The following is a 20,620-nucleotide window of genomic DNA, read 5'->3' as shown; positions in this document are numbered from 1 at the left end:
AGGGCAAGGGGTTAGTTGATTAGGAGTTGAAGGCAAGAGTGAAAATGTGAGTTTTGAGGGATTGTTTGTGTTATGAACCGAGACACAGGACGCAGGACCCAAAAGCAGGACTCGGAGATAGTTGTCCAAAAATAGAATGTTCTTTAATAACAAAAACTAAATCGTATTTTCAAAAAATAGAAAGTAGTTAAACAGCCAAAACTAACTTGTACAGCAACACAAAAACTCACTTGGCAAAAGGTCTAAATCTCAAGGTAGGTATCAGGAGTCAAAAGGCCTAGGTGCTCAGGACATGAATGAGGTCACAGAGGTAGGGGGGGGGGGGGGCAAGGTTGTTGAGGGCTTTGAAAGTGAAAAGTAATATTTTAAAGTCAATGCAGTGTTTGATGGGGAGCCAGTGGAGGTCATGGAGGATAGGGGTGATGTGGTCGGAGCATCGGGTGGAGGTGAGCAAGCGGGCAGCTGCGGTTTGGACATATTGAAGTTTTTTTTAGTGTCAATGCAGGTGATCCAAAAAGTATGCTGTTGCAGTAATCCAGTCGGGATGTTATAAAGGCATGGATCAGAGTTTCAGCAGCGGTCGATGAGAGGGAGGGTCTAATGCGGGCGATGTTCTTTAAATGGAAGAATGCGTATTTTGTGACCTGGTTGACGTGAGGGAGGAAAGTGAGGGTGGGGTCGAGGATGATGCCAAGGTTACGGATGTGAGTGGAGGGGTTGACAATGGAGCCATCGATGGTAAGAGAAAAATCTTGGGTTGAGCGGGTAAGTGAGTTTGGGCCAATGATTATAAGTTCCGATTTGTCACAGTTACGTTTTAGAAAATTGTTTTGCTACCAATTTTAAAGTCAGTGAGGCAGGTGCTGAGCTGGTAGTGTGTGGTTGGAGAAATTGATTTTGTTGAGAGGTAGAGCTGTGTGTCATCAGCATAACAGTAGAACTGGAGTTGGTGTTGACGGAGGATTTGTCCAATTGGGAGGATGTAGATGATGAACAGAAGGGGACCAAGTACAGAACCCTGAGGGACGCCATGATTGACGGGGGCTGTGGAGGATTTGGAGTTGAAATGGAGATGAATTGATGTCTGTCAGAGAGATAGGATTTAAACCAGGAGAGGGCAGTACCGGTAATGCCAATGGAAGGCGGTTGATGAGGATGGAATGGTTGATCGTGTCAAATGCGGCTGTTAGGTCAAGGAGAATGAGAATCGAGAGGGAACCAGAGTCAGCAGAGAGGAGAATGTTGTTGGTCACCTTGAGTAGGGCAGATTCTGTGCTGTGGTGAGTACGGAAACCAGATTGAAAAGGTTCATGAAGGTTATTGCAGTCCAGACGGGATTTGGGAGGCAACAGTTCGCTCCAGAATTTTTGACAGGGCCGGTAGTTATTGAGGGAATCAGGGTTGAGACCAGATTTTTTGAGTATGGGAGTGACAGCAGCGAGTTTCAGATCAGGGGGGACGAGTCCAGTGGACAGAGAGGAGTTAATGACTGTGGTGATAAGATGAGTGAGTTGGGGGAGGCAGGCCTTGACAAGGGTGGAGGGCATGGGGTCCAGGATGGAAGTTGAGGTATTCATGCCGGTGACTTGGGCAACTATGTCCAGTGAGGTAATTTGTCTGAAGGCTGTAAAAGGGTGCCTGGAAGGAGGAGGGTAGGCAGGTTCCGGAAAAGGATGGGTGGTGGACGAGACGGAGGAGTTGGCTATGTTGCTGTGTATTATTTCAATTTTGCTTTGGAGGAATGAGAGGAAGGATTCACACTTTGAGGTAGTGAAGGAGTTGGAGATATTATCCATGGGGTTTATGTTGTGCCCAGCATTCTCCTGTGCTCTGAAATAAAATGTGGATAAGCATAAAACAACACTAAAATAAACAATACAATACTTGTTATTTGTTTTTTGACAACAAAGGTTGTTCATTTGTGTATAAATATACAACACAGGCTATATGCATATATATATATTAGGGCTGTCAAACGATTACAATTTTTAATCAGATTAATCACAGCTTAAAAATGAATTAATCATGATTAATCACCATTCGAACTATGTCCAAAATAACTGCTGTCTGTGCAATTTACTCCGCGCGAGTTGGCAGACTTTATTTTGTTTACTTTAACATAATTTTTCATGGTGGGGACAAGCCATTTCTTGGTATGGCTGTAGCCTACCCCAGCCATACCCTGGCACTGCCACTGGTGGGGTGTATGGGGCAGGCCATTCTGCGCATGCGTTAAATATTTTAACGCAATTAATTCAAAAAATTAATTACCGCCGTTAACGCGATAATTTTGACAGCATTAATATATATATATATATATATATCCAGTGCTGGAATTGGGCCGGTACTCACCGGTACGCAGTACCGGCACTTCTGGTTCTGACCCATGGAGTACCGGCACTTCTTGCTCAGTACCGGCATGCTGGCGGTACTCCGGTACTCATGCACCGTGCCAGTACTCAACACTCTCCCGCCGTTCTTATTATACATCCATACAGTGCTTGAATTGGAATGAAAAAGGTGCCAGTACTCTAAAATTAGCAACTTTTTCAAGTCAATTTTATATATACAGCCCACAAACAAGAATTTGGCTACTATAATGCTGGTGGGTTTGTCTCTTTACTACTGTATATTTTAGAAAGGTTCACTGTACTTAACATTTTTTATGATAGGCAGCGGATATGGCTAAAGCTCAGTAAGGTCAATATTAACTGAAAATATAGCAATCAAAGTCTAGATCTTCTGCTGAAGACACATGAAGCAGAGACCTTTCAGGTGAGAGCCCCTCTGGTGGTGTTCAACATTAATGACAAGGAAACAAAGCTCTGGTCAGAAGCATTTTTTATAAAAAGCTTTAACAAAATTAAGTATTTCTGTACATTTTGAATGCAATCTAACTTTCCAACTCAGAAAACGAAAAACGAAAAAGTGCCAAAAGTCTTCACATGGCTGAGCTGCTTTGCAATATACTTCACCACTGAAGAATACAAATATGTATAAAGTAAACTATGATGCAATCTAACTTTCCAACTCAGAAAAATGATAAAGAGCATGAACAAAGAACATGTAAAAACAAATGCAAAATTTGCACAATCTAAAATGAGAAACTGTAACTGCAAGTAACAAAGTCTGAGCCATGGTAAAGAGTTACATTGAACACCAAGCTGATCAGATAACTCCCTGGTTGGTCTGAAGTCCTTCTATCTCCAGGATCTGTACAAATCGGCACATTATGCCAAAAGTCTTCTCACTGGGTGAGCTGCTTTGCAATATACTTCACATTGTTAGAAAAGGCTCCAGAAGGCCTTGGGGACATCAGTATCAGGGGCTGGAGCTGGACAGGCTCTTTCATCAGCACTTCTCCTTCCCTTTGCCAGCCAGGACCTCACATACTGTTCCGGATTGAACTGTCCTAGTGATGGTCCATTACATTTAATGAAAACCAGGCTGGACAGTCGGCTGACAGAGAGAGCATTCCTTTTTGCAGTAAGGATATCGTTCATTGCAGCTGAATGCCCGCTCACACTCACTAGTGGAGACAGCGATGGTTCGGACTGCTTTCAGTAGAGGCTCCATGGCAGCAGGTGTACGGGATGCCCTGGTTTCCTTGTATTCGCGAAAGCCCTGAACAGTCTCTCTTCTGTCCACTTTCAGCACTTCGCACAAACGTAGCACCTCTACGTCCCCATACTGTACGTCTAACTCCTCTTCAGGCCAACTTCCAGGATGGATAACTTTCATGTCCTGGATTAGCTGATTGTCCCGGGCCTCCCGGCCATGTAATGGGATTTCTCTTGTGCTGACATGAGAGGAGGTTGTGGAAGTCATTCTGTGTCTCAGATTCTCTACCATACTGCGGAAAAACTGACCTGCATGAATCTGTACAAGCCTGCCATTCTCACGCAGGGCAACACCCTTGAAGGACTTCTCAGCTAGAGCTGTATGAACTGTAGTCATGTGTGGGCCAGGCATGGTGACCATGGATTCAAAAACTCGTATTTCTCGAGTTAAGAGCCTATCTGCTGTAGGCAGTGTCATCTCTCTTTTTTGGAGTTGCCGAGAGAGGTCGCTGAGCTCTGTGAGCGCATCGTACATCAGTCCCAGATTGCTGACAAACGTTGCAGATGTGAGCACATCATCCAGGCCCTTGTACTTTGCTCTGTCTCTGGAATCCCTGCTCGTGTCGTTTGCAGCATTTGTGAAGTGATCATGAAGCACTCTGTAGTTTTCCCAGACTGCTCTGACGCTCCTTTCACTTGAAGCCACCCAGCGGATGGACAAAACACGCCCTATCACCAGGAGACGCTGTCCGACTGCTTGCGCACACTGCGCTAACTGCCTCTGATTTTTGGGGGAGGCATGGAACAAGGAATAGAGTTTGTCAAAAAAGATCTGGAAATGATTGAGCCCTGAGACCTCCTTGACCACATCCCCAACTGCCAGCTCTAGACGATGATTGGAGCAGTGCCACACAAACAGGCTTGGGAATTTACTACACAACTGGGTAGCAACGCCTGTTCTCTTCCCTAGCATGACTGAAGCCCCATCACATGCAAAAGAAACGAAACACTGACCTAAAAAGTCCTCGTTAAAATCTCTTCCAAGACACTCCATTAACGCCTTTGTGATGTCATCAGCCGTTGTTCCATCCAACTCGATCAGCTCCCAAAAAAACGTTTCGGGCTCAGCATCAGCTAATGCTGAGCGTAGACACACTACAAGCACCGTTTTACCACTAATAGTGGTAGATTCATCGACCAAAACACAGAGTTTTCTTTGGTTTTCTGTAATGTCTTTTGCCATTTTTTTCTTCAGCTCATGAGCTATGTGGTCGATGATTTCGCCACAGGTTTTATTGGAGTGCAAAACCCTGCCCACGTTCAGCCCATTCAGTTTCTGTACATTCAAATCAATTGGCATGTCTGTGAATGGCCGGCTATGTTTGCCAATTTTATATGCCGTTCGAAAAACTCTGATAGTGGTGTCTAATTCAGATTTATGCATAGACTGCACTTGATGTTGAATAGTTTCACGTGAAGCAGATGTAAGGATGTCAGCAGCTTTTACATGGGCTTGTGATTCTTTATGTTCTTTGATTTTTTTTTCTCAGGCTAGCTTGTTGTGTGCCCTTGTCAACACCGAAATGAGACACTGCACACTCACCCCATTCAGTTGACAGTTTCAGTCCTTGTCCAGTGTGTATTCCCAAAGATTTGACATCTCTGCATATCCGACATCCTAGCTTCTTATCTTTAAGAAGGAGCCATGCATTGGTCTTGCAAAAATATTGCACCTGGTCCGTTGTCCAGCAGTCAGGTGCATCGCTTTGCCCGGTGATGGTGGTGGCAGTTGCGCCAGCAGCAGCTAACGTTAGAGGCTCTGGAGGAGGCGGCGGAGCTAGTGCTAATGCTAATGCACTAGAACTTGGAGCAGGAGGATCAACCAAAGAAAGCTCCCCATCAGACACAATTTCCAACACAGGCACAGCATTCTCTGTATTTGAAGTTTCTTCCGGCGACAACCGCTGTCTTTTTGCACTTTTATTAATCCACGCTAACATTTTAGAAATGCTAATTTGTGACGTGACTTGCTTTCCTTCTCTCGGGGGCGTGCCTGCTCTGTTCTATCACTCTACATAGCCACCCACTGGGTGGGAGTTGCACTGCATAAACACAACACACGTGCATCTAGGTATGTAAATTGTAAAGCATTAAAACATGGTTTTACTAACAGTTTTCAGTATGTTGTTACTTCGGCATTATTATTATTATTATTATTTTGAAACGTGTATTACTATTAAATCACGGTCAAATAGGTTAATTTTGACATAGTCGTTTCCACCACAGTATTTACATGGAGAAGATAAGCCCCGCCCCCTCTCCAGCACGTTCTGTTTGAATGACAGGAGTAAACAGCTGACAGCCGCTGTGAAACTCCAGCGGTTAGAGCGACGAGAATGTCCGTTCGGCACCTCATGACTCATCTACTGAGTACCGGGCGGCTGTATATATATATATACAGTGGCGACTGGTCATTAGGGGCAGGTGGGGCACAGCCCCACCTAGTGTCAGCAGAAAGTATTAAAAAAAATTAAAATATATATAAAATATATTTTAAGATCATGTTTAATCATCTGATTCGTCTCATTGCTGTTTTAGTCTGTGTTCTTCTAATTAGTGTCTACAGTGTGTGCCTATTGAGCTGTTTAGAGCCGTGTGGGACAAAACCCGATCCTGCCCCTCCCTCTCCCTGTTTAAGTCAATGGTGACTGTAAAAACTACACTGCGCATGCTCAGAATATTTTCCTATTTAATGTGTGTGGCAAAAAAATAATGACCATAGGGGCAGAGAGCTGCCATCCCCACCATACGTCATCTCACATCATTCAGAGCTGATTGGCTGTAAGTACGTGTGCCGCGAAAAGTGTGGTGTGTGAAGAGGAGACGAGAGAGCTGCAGTGACGCGTCCTAAAACCAGGTAGTAAGCTGCGCATGGCTTCCCTCGACAAAAAAGCAATGATATTTCTCCATAGGATTTTAGAAAATAGCTCCAAATAAGATCTGTGGGAAACAAACCTGTTTGATAAATGCACGTTTTGTTCAGCCGGATAATATCCACATGTCTACCATACTTTTATAATTTTTGAATCATAAATATATCGATTAGATCAGATTTATGATAGACTTTTGAAACTACAAGAACATAAGGAGGACTTTTACAAAAAAGTAATAGAGATGTTTGTCCAGAAGGATAGGCCAATGGACTTCATCTTCAAGTCAAGGTAAGACCGCAATTTTATTGAAAATGGGATCTTACTAAGAGAGAACAATTCAATATTTAAATGATAAAATTACATCTTTTGGGTATCCTTTTGTTGAACTGTCTGTTTAAAATTAATTGAAGCATCAGACAAAAAAAGATTTTGAAAATAATATTATATTTTGATTTAGGTCAAAATATAATATTTGTAAACCTGAAGAGTCAGTGCCAGTGCCTCACCAGCCATGAACCTCACTGCAGAAGCTTATATATAGACATCTACGTTTTTTGTGCCCCACCACTTTTGTACATATAAAAACGCCACTGTATATATATATGGATGTATAATAAGAACGGCGGGAGAGTGTTGAGTACTGGCACGGTGCATGAGTACCGGAGTACCGCCAGCATGCCGGTACTGAGCAAGAAGTGCCGGTACTCCATGGGTCAGAACCAGAAGTGCCGGTACTGCGTACCGGTGAGTACCGGCCCAATTCCAGCACTGCATCCATATATATATATACAGCCGCCCGGTACTCAGTAGATGCGTCATGAGGTGCCGAACGGACATTCTCATCGCTCTAACCGCTGGAGTTTCACAGCGGCTGTCAGCTGTTTACTCCTGTCATTCAAACAGAACGTGCTGGAGAGGGGGCGGGGCTTATCTTCTCCATGTAAATACTGTGGTGGAAACGACTATGTCAAAATTAACCTATTTGACCGTGATTTAATAGTAATACACGTTTCAAAATAATAATAATAATAATAATAATAATAATGCCGAAGTAACAACATACTGAAAACTGTTAGTAAAACCATGTTTTAATGCTTTACAATTTACATACCTAGATGCACGTGTGTTGTGTTTATGCAGTGCAACTCCCACCCAGTGGGTGGCTATGTAGAGTGATAGAACAGAGCAGGCACGCCCCCGAGAGAAGGAAAGCAAGTCACGTCACAAATTAGCATTTCTAAAATGTTAGCGTGGATTAATAAAAGTGCAAAAAGACAGCGGTTGTCGCCGGAAGAAACTTCAAATACAGAGAATGCTGTGCCTGTGTTGGAAATTGTGTCTGATGGGGAGCTTTCTTTGGTTGATCCTCCTGCTCCAAGTTCTAGTGCATTAGCATTAGCACTAGCTCCGCCGCCTCCTCCAGAGCCTCTAACGTTAGCTGCTGCTGGCTCAACTGCCACCACCAACACCGGGCAAAGCGATGCACCTGACTGCTGGACAACGGACCAGGTGCAATATTTTTGCAAGACCAATGCATGGCTCCTTCTTAAAGATAAGAAGCTAGGATGTCGGATATGCAGAGATGTCAAATCTTTGGGAATACACACTGGACAAGGACTGAAACTGTCAACTGAATGGGGTGAGTGTGCAGTGTCTCATTTCGGTGTTGACAAGGGCAAACAACAAGCTAGCCTGAGAAAAAAATCAAAGAACATAAAGAATCACAAGCCCATGTAAAAGCTGCTGACATCCTTACATCTGCTTCACGTGAAACTATTCAACATCAAGTGCAGTCTATGCATAAATCTGAATTAGACACCACTATCAGAGTTTTTCGAACGGCATATAAAATTGGCAAACATAGCCGGCCATTCACAGACATGCCAATTGATTTGAATGTACAGAAACTGAATGGGCTGAACGTGGGCAGGGTTTTGCACTCCAATAAAACCTGTGGCGAAATCATCGACCACATAGCTCATGAGCTGAAGAAAAAAATGGCAAAAGACATTACAGAAAACCAAAGAAAACTCTGTGTTTTGGTCGATGAATCTACCACTATTAGTGGTAAAACGGTGCTTGTTGTGTGTCTACGCTCAGCATTAGCTGATGCTGAGCCCGAAACGTTTTTTTGGGAGCTGATCGAGTTGGATGGAACAACGGCTGATGACATCACAAAGGCGTTAATGGAGTGTCTTGGAAGAGATTTTAACGAGGACTTTTTAGGTCAGTGTTTCGTTTCTTTTGCATGTGATGGGGCTTCAGTCATGCTAGGGAAGAGAACAGGCGTTGCTACCCAGTTGTGTAGTAAATTCCCAAGCCTGTTTGTGTGGCACTGCTCCAATCATCGTCAAGAGCTGGCAGTTGGGGATGTGGTCAAGGAGGTCTCAGGGCTCAATCATTTCCAGATCTTTTTTGACAAACTCTATTCCTTGTTCCATGCCTCCCCCAAAAATCAGAGGCAGTTAGCGCAGTGTGCGCAAGCAGTCGGACAGCGTCTCCTGGTGATAGGGCGTGTTTTGTCCATCCGCTGGGTGGCTTCAAGTGAAAGGAGCGTCAGAGCAGTCTGGGAAAACTACTGAGTGCTTCATGATCACTTCACAAATGCTGCAAACGACACGAGCAGGGATTCCAGAGACAGAGCAAAGTACAAGGGCCTGGATGATGTGCTCACATCTGCAACGTTTGTCAGCAATCTGGGACTGATGTACGATGCGCTCACAGAGCTCAGCGACCTCTCTCGGCAACTCCAAAAAAGAGAGATGACACTGCCTACAGCAGATAGGCTCTTAACTCGAGAAATACGAGTTTTTGAATCCATGGTCACCATGCCTGGCCCACACATGACTACAGTTCATACAGCTCTAGCTGAGAAGTCCTTCAAGGGTGTTGCCCTGCGTGAGAATGGCAGGCTTGTACAGATTCATGCAGGTCAGTTTTTCCGCAGTATGGTAGAGAATCTGAGACACAGAATGACTTCCACAACCTCCTCTCATGTCAGCACAAGAGAAATCCCATTACATGGCCGGGAGGCCCGGGACAATCAGCTAATCCAGGACATGAAAGTTATCCATCCTGGAAGTTGGCCTGAAGAGGAGAATTAGACGTACAGTATGGGGACGTAGAGGTGCTACGTTTGTGCGAAGTGCTGAAAGTGGACAGAAGAGAGACTGTTCAGGGCTTTCGCGAATACAAGGAAACCAGGGCATCCCATACACCTGCTGCCATGGAGCCTCTACTGAAAGCAGTCCGAACCATCGCTGTCTCCACTAGTGAGTGTGTGCGGGCATTCAGCTGCATGAACGATATCCTTACTGCAAAAAGGAATGCTCTCTCTGTCAGCCGACTGTCCAGCCTGGTTTTCATTAAATGTAATGGACCATCACTAGGACAGTTCAATCCGGAACAGTATGTGAGGTCCTGGCTGGCAAAGGGAAGGAGAAGTGCTGATGAAAGAGCCTGTCCAGCTCCAGCCCCTGATACTGATGTCCCCAAGGCCTTCTGGAGCCTTTTCTAACAATGTGAAGTATATTGCAAAGCAGCTCACCCAGTGAGAAGACTTTTGGCATAATGTGCCGATTTGTACAGATCCTGGAGATAGAAGGACTTCAGACCAACCAGGGAGTTATCTGATCAGCTTGGTGTTCAATGTAACTCTTTACCATGGCTCAGACTTTGTTACTTGCAGTTACAGTTTCTCATTTTAGATTGTGCCAATTTTGCATTTGTTTTTACATGTTCTTTGTTCATGCTCTTTATCATTTTTCTGAGTTGGAAAGTTAGATTGCATCATAGTTTACTTTATACATATTTGTATTCTTCAGTGGTGAAGTATGGTGAAAGCAGCTCAGCCATGTGAGAAGACTTTTGGCACTTTTTCGTTTGTCGTTTTCTGAGTTGGAAAGTTAGATTGCATTCAAAATGTACAGAAATACTTAATTTTGTTAAAGCTTTTTATAAAAAATGCTTCTGACCAGAGCTTTGTTTCCTTGTCATTAATGTTGAACACCACCAGAGGGGCTCTCACCTGAAAGGTCTCTGCTTCATGTGTCTTCAGCAGAAGATCTAGACTTTGATTGCTATATTTTCAGTTAATATTGACCTTACTGAGCTTTAGCCATATCCGCTGCCTATCATAAAAAATGTTAAGTACAGTGAACCTTTCTAAAATATACAGTAGTAAAGAGACAAACCCACCAGCATTATAGTAGCCAAATTCTTGTTTGTGGGCTGTATATATAAAATTGACTTGAAAAAGTTGCTGATTTTAGAGTACTGGCACCTTTTTCATTCCAATTCAAGCACTGTATATATCAGGGATTCAAACTCATAAGGTATGAAAAAGGTGACAAGGATCCGAGCCCCCCGACCCAACGGAATATCGGCTTTAAAATGAGGAATAATAACAGAGGATTTTAGCAGTCAGAACAACTAAAGCAGCAGTGTTAATAATAACAGAAATGCCAAAGAGTCACATCTAATACAAATATATAAAAGCATTTATTGTAATTGTGTAACCGTTTATAATTTTGGGAGCACTGTTGAGCATTTTGAAAATTTATTTTCATGCCTCTGTTCAAGGCTTAGTCTTTCTATCTGTATAGCCAGTGGTGTAAAGTAACTATTTAAAGTTCCAGTAAATTCACAAGCTACCCTGCAGTCTACAAAGTCATTCAAACTAGCTGCACCTTTACCAGCTTTGAGAACACTTTAATGATCAATCATTATAAAACATATCAGATATATTATTCTGAATTGGACCAATCTGCACAATGACTACTTTTACTGTCGCTACTTTCACTATATTTTGATGGTAATACTTTTACTCGACGAACATTTTGAATGCAGGACTTTTACTGTAACAGAGTATTTCTACACTCTGGTACTTCTAAAATTACTCGAGTACAAGATCTGAGTACTTCTACTTTTACTCAAATACAAGACCTGAGTACTTCTACTTTTACTCAAGTACAAGATTACATTACATTACATTGCATTTATCTGACGCTATTATCCAAAGCGACTTACAATAAGTGCGTTCGTCCAACAAAATACAACTTGAAGAAAACAGAATCATATAAGTACATCAGGTTTCATAGAGCAAAAACATTTCAAGTGCTACTCAACTGGCTTTAGAAAAGCCAGTCCTTTATTAGTATAAAAGTGCTTCGTTAATAGTTCTATCGCTCAAAGTGGAGTCGAAAGAGATGAGTTTTCAGTTTGCGCCGGAAGATGTGCAAGCTATCTGCCGTCCTGATGTCAATGGGGAGCTCATTCCACCATCCTGGAGCCAGGACAGCAAACCCACGTGTTTTCGCCGTTGGGAACTTGGGTCCCCCTCGCAGCGAGGGCGCAGCGAGTCGTTTGGCTGATGCAGAGCGTAGTGCACGCGCTGGGGTGTACGGTTTAACCATGTCCTGGATGTACGAAGGGCCAGATCCATTCGCAGCATGGTAAGCAAGTACCAGTGTCTTGAAGTGGATTCTAGATCTGAGTACTTTTACTCAAGTACAAGATCTGAGTACTTCTACTTTTACTCTAGTACAAGATCTGAGTACTTCTACTTTTAATCAAGTACAATATCTATACTCATACCACCTCTGTTTATAGCCTATGAAAAAAATATTAGAAAACGAAGGCTAAAGATAACGTTAGCAGATAGTGACAATGTATGCTAGTTAGCTAGCTCAACGATTCCTTAAATAATATTGCGACAGAAACATTTTTCTGTTCACATCACGCTCTGCCGCTCCGACAGGGAGCTCTGCTCTGAACACCCGAACGGTAAGGCGATATGGGTCCATTCTTATTGTGCATCCATGGGTAAAGGTAAAACGCATGTAGTGCTGAACACGTAACATGAACGTGCCGGGCGGCGCGGTCCCGTGGGTTAGATGCGCGTTCATAATGCAGAGGGAAATAACTCTCAGAATAACGTTATTATCACATTTTACAACTTGAGGACCGAATGTTTTTAATAAGGGCTATACAAACGTTCATACTGGGTAGATTATTTAATTTAAAAAAAAGTATCCAACGATTTACAGACCACTCTTTCCCAATGTAAGTCAATGGGAAAAAGTGTTTCCGGGCCCAGCATACTAACGGAAGTGTAGTACCGCCGTTTGGCCACAACGAATATTTTCCTCAGAGTCTGGCACACTTCCTGGGGGCTTCACTTCAATACATAATTTTTCCGAAATAAGGTCCCATGGAGGTCCACCGGAAGGGGAGGGATTTCGCCACCCTATAGAGTGGCGAAGTCACGCCTATCCGTCCCCCTGCCCGATCTGTACTGCGCATGTGCGAGATGGTCCGCCATATTGGACAACTCCGGACGGCAACCCAGGAAGGACACTTGACACAGTGGCTTTTGGCAAAGCTGAAAAATAAAACGAGAGAGATGAGTTATTAGGCTTGTTTGAGACGCGTTGCGTCTCGAAAGTAGACGAGAATAGCCGATCGCAGCCGGGGGAGGTCTCAAAAAGCTCGCCTGAAGTCAGACAGCTCGGAGTCGGCTTCGTCTTCTTCTTCTCTCGGTTTTTTGGCGGATTGCAAACAACTTTAAGGTGCATACTGCCACCTCCGGAGTCGGCTTGACTCGGTTTGCATTTATAAAGAATGCACACATGTGTTTAATCGTTCATGTCAGATATGTAGGCCTACTAAGTAAATACATTTGTTCCTGCTCAAGATTAGATTCAACTTTATTGTTATTGCACATATTACAGGTACTGAGACAACGACATGCAGTTTAGCTTCTAACCAGGTGCAACAAGCAGTAAAGTGAAAAGTAATGTACACAATCTACAGAATAAAATATAGAATGAATTGAATGATGAATAAACAGTGAGGGGTATGAATACACTAGATATACACAGCAGCCTGTGAGCAGTATGAACAGTGTGTATGAATATGCTATATATAAAGTATGAAAACGGTAAGCAGTGCAAGTATAGTATACAATATATAGATATTAATTTCATGATGATAAACATTGTGGAACAATGATGAAAAATGGGAATGGATGTGGCGACGTAAAACTGACACAAAACAACAACAAACTTTTGCCGAGCCAATTGGAGAGTTTCATCAGCAGCACGGGGTAAAAACCACCAATGAGCGCTCAGCTCGAGATACCAGCGAGACGTTTCCATGGACGTTTCCCATCAAGCATTTCGCTTCCGCAGCCCGTGGAGAGGAACTGCGCCGCCTCGCCGCGCCTCGCTCTCAAGGCTGCGGGCGTCTTTGTCCCACGAGATTTCAACGTCTCATGTAGGCGAGCCTCCAGAGCAAGTCGGACAAAATAGGCTTGTTTGAGACGCGTTGCGGCTCGCCTCGAAAGTAGACGAGAATAGCCGATCGCAGCCGGGGGAGGTCTCAAAAAGCTCACCTGAAGTCGGACAGCTCGGAGTCTTCTTCTTCTTCTTCTTCGCCTTCTTCTTCGCCTTCTTCTTCTCTCGGTTATTTGATGGATTGCAAACAACTTTAAGGTGCATACCGCCACCTCCGGAGTCGGCTTGACTCGGTTTGCATTTATAAAGAATGCACACATGTGTTTAATCGTTAATGTCAGATATGTACTAAGTAAATACATTTGTTCCTGCTCAAGATTAGATTCAACTTTATTGTTATTGCACATATTACAGGTACTGAGACAACGACATGCAGTTTAGCTTCTAACCAGGTGCAACAAGCAGTAAAGTGAAAAGTAATGTACACAATCTACAGAATAAAATATAGAATGAATTGCATGATGAATAAACAGTGAGGGGTATGAATACACTAGATATACACAGCAGCCTGTGAGCAGTATGAACAGTGTGTATGAATATGCTATATATAAAGTATGAAAACGGTAAGCAGTGCAAGTATAGTATACAATATATAGATATTAATTTCATGATGATAAACATTGTGGAACAATGATGAAAAATGTGAATGGAAGTGGCGACGTAAAACTGACACAAAACAACAACAAACTTTTGCCGAGCCAATTGGAGAGTTTCATCAGCAGCACGGGGTAAAAACCACCAATGAGCGCTCAGCTCGAGATACCAGCGAGACGTTTCCATGGACGTTTCCCATCAAGCATTTCGCTTCCGCAGCCCGTGGAGAGGAACTGCGCCGCCGCGCCTCACCGCGCCTCGCCGCGCCTCGCTCTCAAGGCTGCGGGCGTCTTTGTCCCACGAGATTTCAACGTCTCATGTAGGCGAGCCTCCAGAGCAAGTCGGACAAAATAGGCTTGTTTGAGACGCGTTGCGGCTCGCCTCGAAAGTAGACGAGAATAGCCGATCGCAGCCGGGGGAGGTCTCAAAAAGCTCGCCTGAAGTCGGACAGCTCAGAGTCGGCTTCGTCGTCTTCTTCTTCTTCTTCTTCTTCTTCTTCGCCTTCGCCTTCTTCTTCGCCTTCTTCTTCGCCTTCTTCTTCGCCTTCTTCTTCTCTCGGTTATTTGGCGGATTGCAAACAACTTTAAGGTGCATACCGCCACCTCCGGAGTCGGCTTGACTCGGTTTGCATTTATAAAGAATGCACACATGTGTTTAATCGTTAATGTCAGATATGTACTAAGTAAATACATTTGTTCCTGCTCAAGATTAGATTCAACTTTATTGTTATTGCACATATTACAGGTACTGAGACAACGAAATGCAGTTTAGCTTCTAACCAGGTGCAACAAGCAGTAAAGTGAAAAGTAATGTACACAATAGACAGAATAAAATATAGAATGAATTGAATGATGAATAAACAGTGAGGGGTATGAATACACTAGATATACACAGCAGCCTGAGAGCAGTATGAACAGTGTCTATGAATATGCTAAGATATATAAAGTATGAAACGGTAAGCAGTGCAAGTATAGTATAAAATATATGGATATTAATTTCATGAATAAAACATTGTGGAACAATGATGAAAAATGGGAATGGATGTGGCGACGTAAAACTGACACAAAACAACAACAAACTTTTGCCAAGCCAATTGGAGAGTTTCATCACCAGCACGTGGTAAAAACCACCAATGAGCGCTCAGCTCGAGATACCAGCGAGTCGTTTCCCATCAAGAATTTTGCTTCCGCAGCCCGTGGAGAGCAACTGCGCCGCCTCGCCGCGCCTCGCTCTCAAGGCTGCGGGCGTCTTTGTCCCGCAAGATTTCAACGTCTCATGTAGGCGGGCCTCCAGAGCAAGTCGGACAAAATGACTAACCATCATGCAACGCACTAGCAAGACGTTGATCGCAACTGCGCAGGTCTCGCTTGTCTCAAACAAGCCTAATGACTACGGCCCGTCTACACTACAGGCATCGAAAAAGCTTGAAGCTGGGCGTGTCTGAGGCTTGGCGATTTCTCGCGCCCAAGGCGACCAACAACCAATCAGGAATCTCCCACCCGCAAAGCAAAAAAAAGCCCGGTTCTTCTACACTATTGCCAAAATGGATGCCGGTTTTGTAGCAACGGTAGCGTTGGTTTATGCAATGTCTCGCAGGAGGCCACGTATAGTGCGTCGCTGTTGGGTACATACAATACTCAGAAAACGTCTGCAATGGGGGGAATACCACGTTCTTGTCCAAGAGCTCCGCCTGGATGGTGTACTGTTTCAGCAGTACTTCAGGATGAGCAAAGACGCGTTCGACGAGTTGTTCGGAAAAGTCGGTCCACTGATTGCAAAGGCAGACACCCGTATGCGTTTGTCAATCGGACCCGCCGAGCGACTCGCCATCTGCCTACGGTACGTTTTGTGTATTTCTACTTCTTTAATATGACTCTGTATATAAAGAGAGAGAATGCATGCAATGGATGAATGAAGTCTGTGATTTAGTTCAGATGAATGACATTAATTAAGATAGCTAGGTAAACGCAGTATTGCTCCCCTGTGTGTGTGTGTGTGTTTGTGGTCTGTGTGTGTCTGTGATGTGTGTGTCTGTGGTGTGTGTGTGTGTGTCTGTGGTGTGTGTGTATGTGGTGTGTGTGTGTCTGTGGTGTGTGTGTGTCTGTGATGTGTGTGCCTGTGGTGTGTGTGTGTGTCTGTGGTGTGTCTGTGATGTTTGTGGTGTGTGTGTCTGCGTGGCGTATAACTTTTAAAAAAAAAATCTTGTATATTACTTTTTTCTCAGGTACCTGGCAACCGGTGACTCGTACAGGACCATAGCATTCAGCTATCGGGTCGGGCATGCAACAGTGGCTGTCATCGTCAAGGAGGTTGCGGGTGCCATCTGGACCGCGCTGGTCGAGGAGACCATGCCGGTACCACAGACGGAGGACTGGAGAGCCATCGCTGCTGGGTTCCAGGAGCGCTGGAACTTTCCAAATTGCGTTGGTGCCATTGATGGGAAGCACGTGGTGATCCAGGCTCCGGCAAATTCTGGGTCCCTGTACTTCAACTACAAGTCCACCCACTCCTTGGTACTACTGGCTGTCGTGGATGCCCAGTACCTCTTCAGGGTAGTGGATGTCGGAGGTTTTGGAAGGAGCAGCGACGGTGGGAGCCTGCGGAATTCCGCTTTTGGAGAGGGCCTCCGAGATGGCAGTCTGCAGCTACCACCTGACACCGTCATCCCAGGAGCAGAGCGGCTGGGCCTTCTTCCCCATGTGTTTGTTGGAGATGAGGCTTTTCCGCTGCTGGACAACCTGCTGCGTCCGTTCCCTGGACGTCAGCTCACGCGCGAAAGGAGGCTGTTCAACTACCGCCTCAGCCGGGCCAGGTTGGTTGTTGAATGTGCGTTTGGCATCCTCTCATCTCAGTGGAGAATGTTCCGGCGTGTCATCACCACCAGCCCGGAGGTAACAGAGTTGTGTGTGAAGGCCACCTGTGTGTTGCACAACTTCCTCCGCAGGAAGACAATAGGAAGGTCATCGCGCACACCTGTCATCCCTGTCGTCGCAGAGTCGAGTGATGAAGCTCCAACCCTGCGCGATGCACCTATGATGGGCTCAAACAACGCCACACGCCGATCCATCCAACTGCGGGAGACCTTCTGCTCCTATTTGAATGAGGAGGGTGTAGTGTCATGGCAGCATAAAGTGGTGTAGGGTCACCATGGCTCCTCCAAACCAAAAGCTCTTTTAAGAGCTACCCATTTTCTTTAAAGAGCAAATATTCCAAATGAGCCATTTTAAAATCAAACATTCCTAATAAACATGTTTCTTGAATTGATATTATTATATTATGATATGACTAACAACCTTTTTCTTTCAGCCCTGTTTTTACTGATAAACCACTCATAATTTCAATAGGTTTTCACATGACCAATTACAGAAGAAAGCACATTATATATACCGACATACATGAAGCTTCTGGTATGTTGCAACTGACAAACCACATGAACAAGTGAAGACACAGTATAGCCATAACATACTTTAAATAATGTTTTATTTGGTGAATTTGAGTGAAGTGTGTGTGATGAGTGTAAAAAAATGTAATGTGGATCAGTATGTGTGAAAAAATTATTAAATTATAAATTGTCCTGCTGGTCCACGTCAAAAATTAGCTGGTGTACCCCGAGGCGGACTCTTGCCCTCTGTGCCCTTGTCATCTGCCTCATGGTGGGCAAGAGGCTCTTGAAAAATTGCAAGTCCTCGTCCTCCTCCACCACTGGTGGGGTTGGCTGGGCAATTGCTTGGTAATTGCTGACAGCAGACTTCGTTCAAACGGGGACATCTCCCTCCCCCTCCCCCGTGTTTTGCCCCGGACCTCAGCATTCTCCTCCTGGCTGACTGCTGCTGGCTGACTGGCGGGCTGACTGGTGGACTGGCTGGTGGACTGGCTGGCTGACAGGCTGGCTGACTGGCTGGCGGACTGGCTGGCGGACTGGCTGGCGGACTGGCTGGCGGACTGGCTGGTGGACTGGCTGGCTGACTCACTGTCTACCTGGCTCTCTTCCTCTGCCACCAGGGTGGATGGAGGCAGGGTCTGCCGGGGGACATTACTGGACGTCTCACGGTCTATGATGAATGGGGTTAAAAACCCCATCACTGCCATGAAACGCCAGGGCTTGTACCCCCCTGCAGACCCTGCCCCGCTTATCTTTGCCTCCTTCTCCATATTATTTTCCATGCGGAACCTGTCCCTCAGACTCTTCCATCTCTTCTTGCAGACATTATCTAATAAAATGAAATGAAATAATAAAGTTAATAAATAATAAAGTGAATTTCTTGAATTTAATAAATTATTCCTCCATTAATGAATGCTATTTTTATGCTACATTCCATGCTGGCTAAATATACTGTCTATGCTTGATAGCTGTGAATCAAATCAAGTTTTATTTACATAGCACATTTATAAACGATTTTTGGTCGAGCCAAAGTGCTGTACATATAATAAAATTAGCCTACAGTAGAGACACTTTACAGCAAATACAACAGCACAGATTGTTCAGAATATCAGTATGAGAAAAACGACACCCTCTGCATGTATTATATGTTATATATTATGCTTATACTTATTATATTATATATAATATTTTTGTATTAATATATATTATATGTTATGCTACATTACTAGCTGGCTAAATATACTGTCTATGCTTGATAGCTGTGCATGTATTATATGTTATGTTATATATTATGCTTATACTTATTATAATGTTTTTTTATTATTATATTAATATATATTATATGTTATTATGCTACATTACTAGCTGTCCATTCAATGCTAAAACGAAGTAAACTGGATATAAACTCCCCAGAAAATCTACCAGTTTCACCAACTGTCTCTGCCACCTCCCGCCATGCCTGGTTCCTCCGGTTTAGGTCCCGGTAGGTGAACAGAGTACAGTCATACAAGACTGGGACATTTGCCACGGCAATGATTAATTTGTCCTCCATTTTATGACATATGGAAAATAGTCAAGATCTGCGGGATCAGCGTACACGCGGTTTGATTGGCTAGCACTTGTACTGGCGGGAATTGCAAAAACGGGATTTGATTGGCTGACGCCAGCTTCGAGCAAGCATCGAGCCTCAAAAGTTGAACAACGATGCTTGCAACGCCTTGCCATGCTACCCACAATGCAGTTCGGCGAAGTTTGAAAATATCGTACGTCACCCCATTCAAATGAATGGGCGAAGCGTTGAAAGCATTTTTTGACGCCTGTAGTGTAGACGGGCCGGACCTTTTAAGCCAATTTCTGATTTCCAGAATAGGCGGCAGAGTGTGACTCTGTGATTGGTCTAAATGTGGACGAATCACAAATCACAACAGACACATGAATTTATTTGACGTAGCCTGGGATTTTTTTTTTTAGTTACTATCTGACATCACATACATCGTAGCATAAAAGTTCACAGTTTATTTATAATTAAAAAAAAAATATATATATATTTTTTTAAATGTTATAAATAATAAAAAAACGTGTTTATTGGGGGTATATGCAGTCTCTGATTGTGTTAAGTTATTATGAGAGTGCTCTCATACTTGTTTGATTCTGAAATTGTATATATTTATATAAATATATGTGTGTGTATATGTCCGCATCTGTAGCCTGTTATTGTCTCATTATACCGCACTGTGAATGAATTAAAAGTACATATATAAGTCGTCATGAACACATCTGTCCATCAGACAGAGGGCTGCTGTGCCCCTGTCATCATTAATGGACGTCTCTTTAAAATGACCGCTCAGAGGAGAGGAGTTCTCATTTCTCTAACCGCCTGCTGCTTCCCCTCCTCTCTCATCAGTTCCCCTCCTCAGTCCTCCGCTCGCATCTCCTATGGGCGGGACTAAGGCTGCTTCTCAGGTCGACTATTTTCATTTCCTCGCTCCTCGGTCCTCGGTCTCACCGGAAGTTGATTTGCCCGCGCCATCTTGAGTACCGTCCCATGGCTCTTATTTCTGCCGGAGGACCGAGGATCGAGGAGCGAGGAGCGATCATGGAGGAGTGATAACCGAGGAACCACCAGACCATCCTCCGATGAAATCCTCAGATACTCACCCCGCCCCCTTACTGTGTATCGCTCACTGATTGGACGAGGCAGTGCATGCACTGATCTGATGCTTCTTGACATGAGAGCAGAGTGAAGACAATACATGAACCTCACGGGAGTCACTCCTCAGTTTATACCGTGTTTTGTTTCAATTAATGTTTCATTTAGTTACAAATATGTGATATATCTGAACAACAAAGTGGTCA

General features: G+C 44.1%; 2 protein-coding genes across 2 annotated transcripts; one reads left to right on the top strand and one right to left on the bottom strand.

Moving 5' to 3' along the window:
* Nucleotides 1-599: 599 nt before the first annotated feature.
* Nucleotides 600-13,926, bottom strand: LOC117544195. The gene is made up of 2 exons (XM_034213036.1): nt 13,887-13,926; nt 600-1,830 (listed from the first exon to the last, which is right to left on the bottom strand). The coding sequence occupies exon 2, from the start codon at nt 1,794-1,796 to the stop codon at nt 924-926; it is 873 nt and encodes a 290-aa protein (XP_034068927.1). The 5' UTR covers nt 1,797-1,830; nt 13,887-13,926; the 3' UTR covers nt 600-923.
* Nucleotides 13,927-15,803: 1,877 nt separating this feature from the next.
* LOC117544191 (protein ANTAGONIST OF LIKE HETEROCHROMATIN PROTEIN 1-like) lies at nt 15,804-17,561 on the top strand. The gene is made up of 2 exons (XM_034213031.1): nt 15,804-16,221; nt 16,607-17,561. The coding sequence occupies exons 1-2, from the start codon at nt 15,926-15,928 to the stop codon at nt 17,520-17,522; spliced, it is 1,212 nt and encodes a 403-aa protein (XP_034068922.1). The 5' UTR covers nt 15,804-15,925; the 3' UTR covers nt 17,523-17,561.
* The last annotated feature ends 3,059 nt before the right edge of the window (nt 17,562-20,620 follow it).

Source organism: Gymnodraco acuticeps, unplaced genomic scaffold (genome assembly GCF_902827175.1).
Source record: "Gymnodraco acuticeps unplaced genomic scaffold, fGymAcu1.1, whole genome shotgun sequence".
NCBI lineage: Eukaryota > Metazoa > Chordata > Actinopteri > Perciformes > Bathydraconidae > Gymnodraco > Gymnodraco acuticeps.
The sequence above is the reverse complement of the archived record's forward strand: the minus strand, read 5'-3'. Positions and strand labels throughout refer to the sequence as shown.

What these genes read in the sequence shown, in the direction of transcription:
- LOC117544195 (XM_034213036.1), bottom strand. Translation starts at nt 1,796, where the DNA reads ATGGATAATATCTCCAACTCCTTCACTACCTCAAAGTGTGAATCCTTC.
- LOC117544191 (XM_034213031.1), top strand. Translation starts at nt 15,926, where the DNA reads ATGGATGCCGGTTTTGTAGCAACGGTAGCGTTGGTTTATGCAATGTCT. An exon ending in CGACTCGCCATCTGCCTACG is followed by an intron (nt 16,222 to 16,606) that starts GTACGTTTTGTG and finishes CTTTTTTCTCAG; the next exon opens with GTACCTGGCAACCGGTGACT.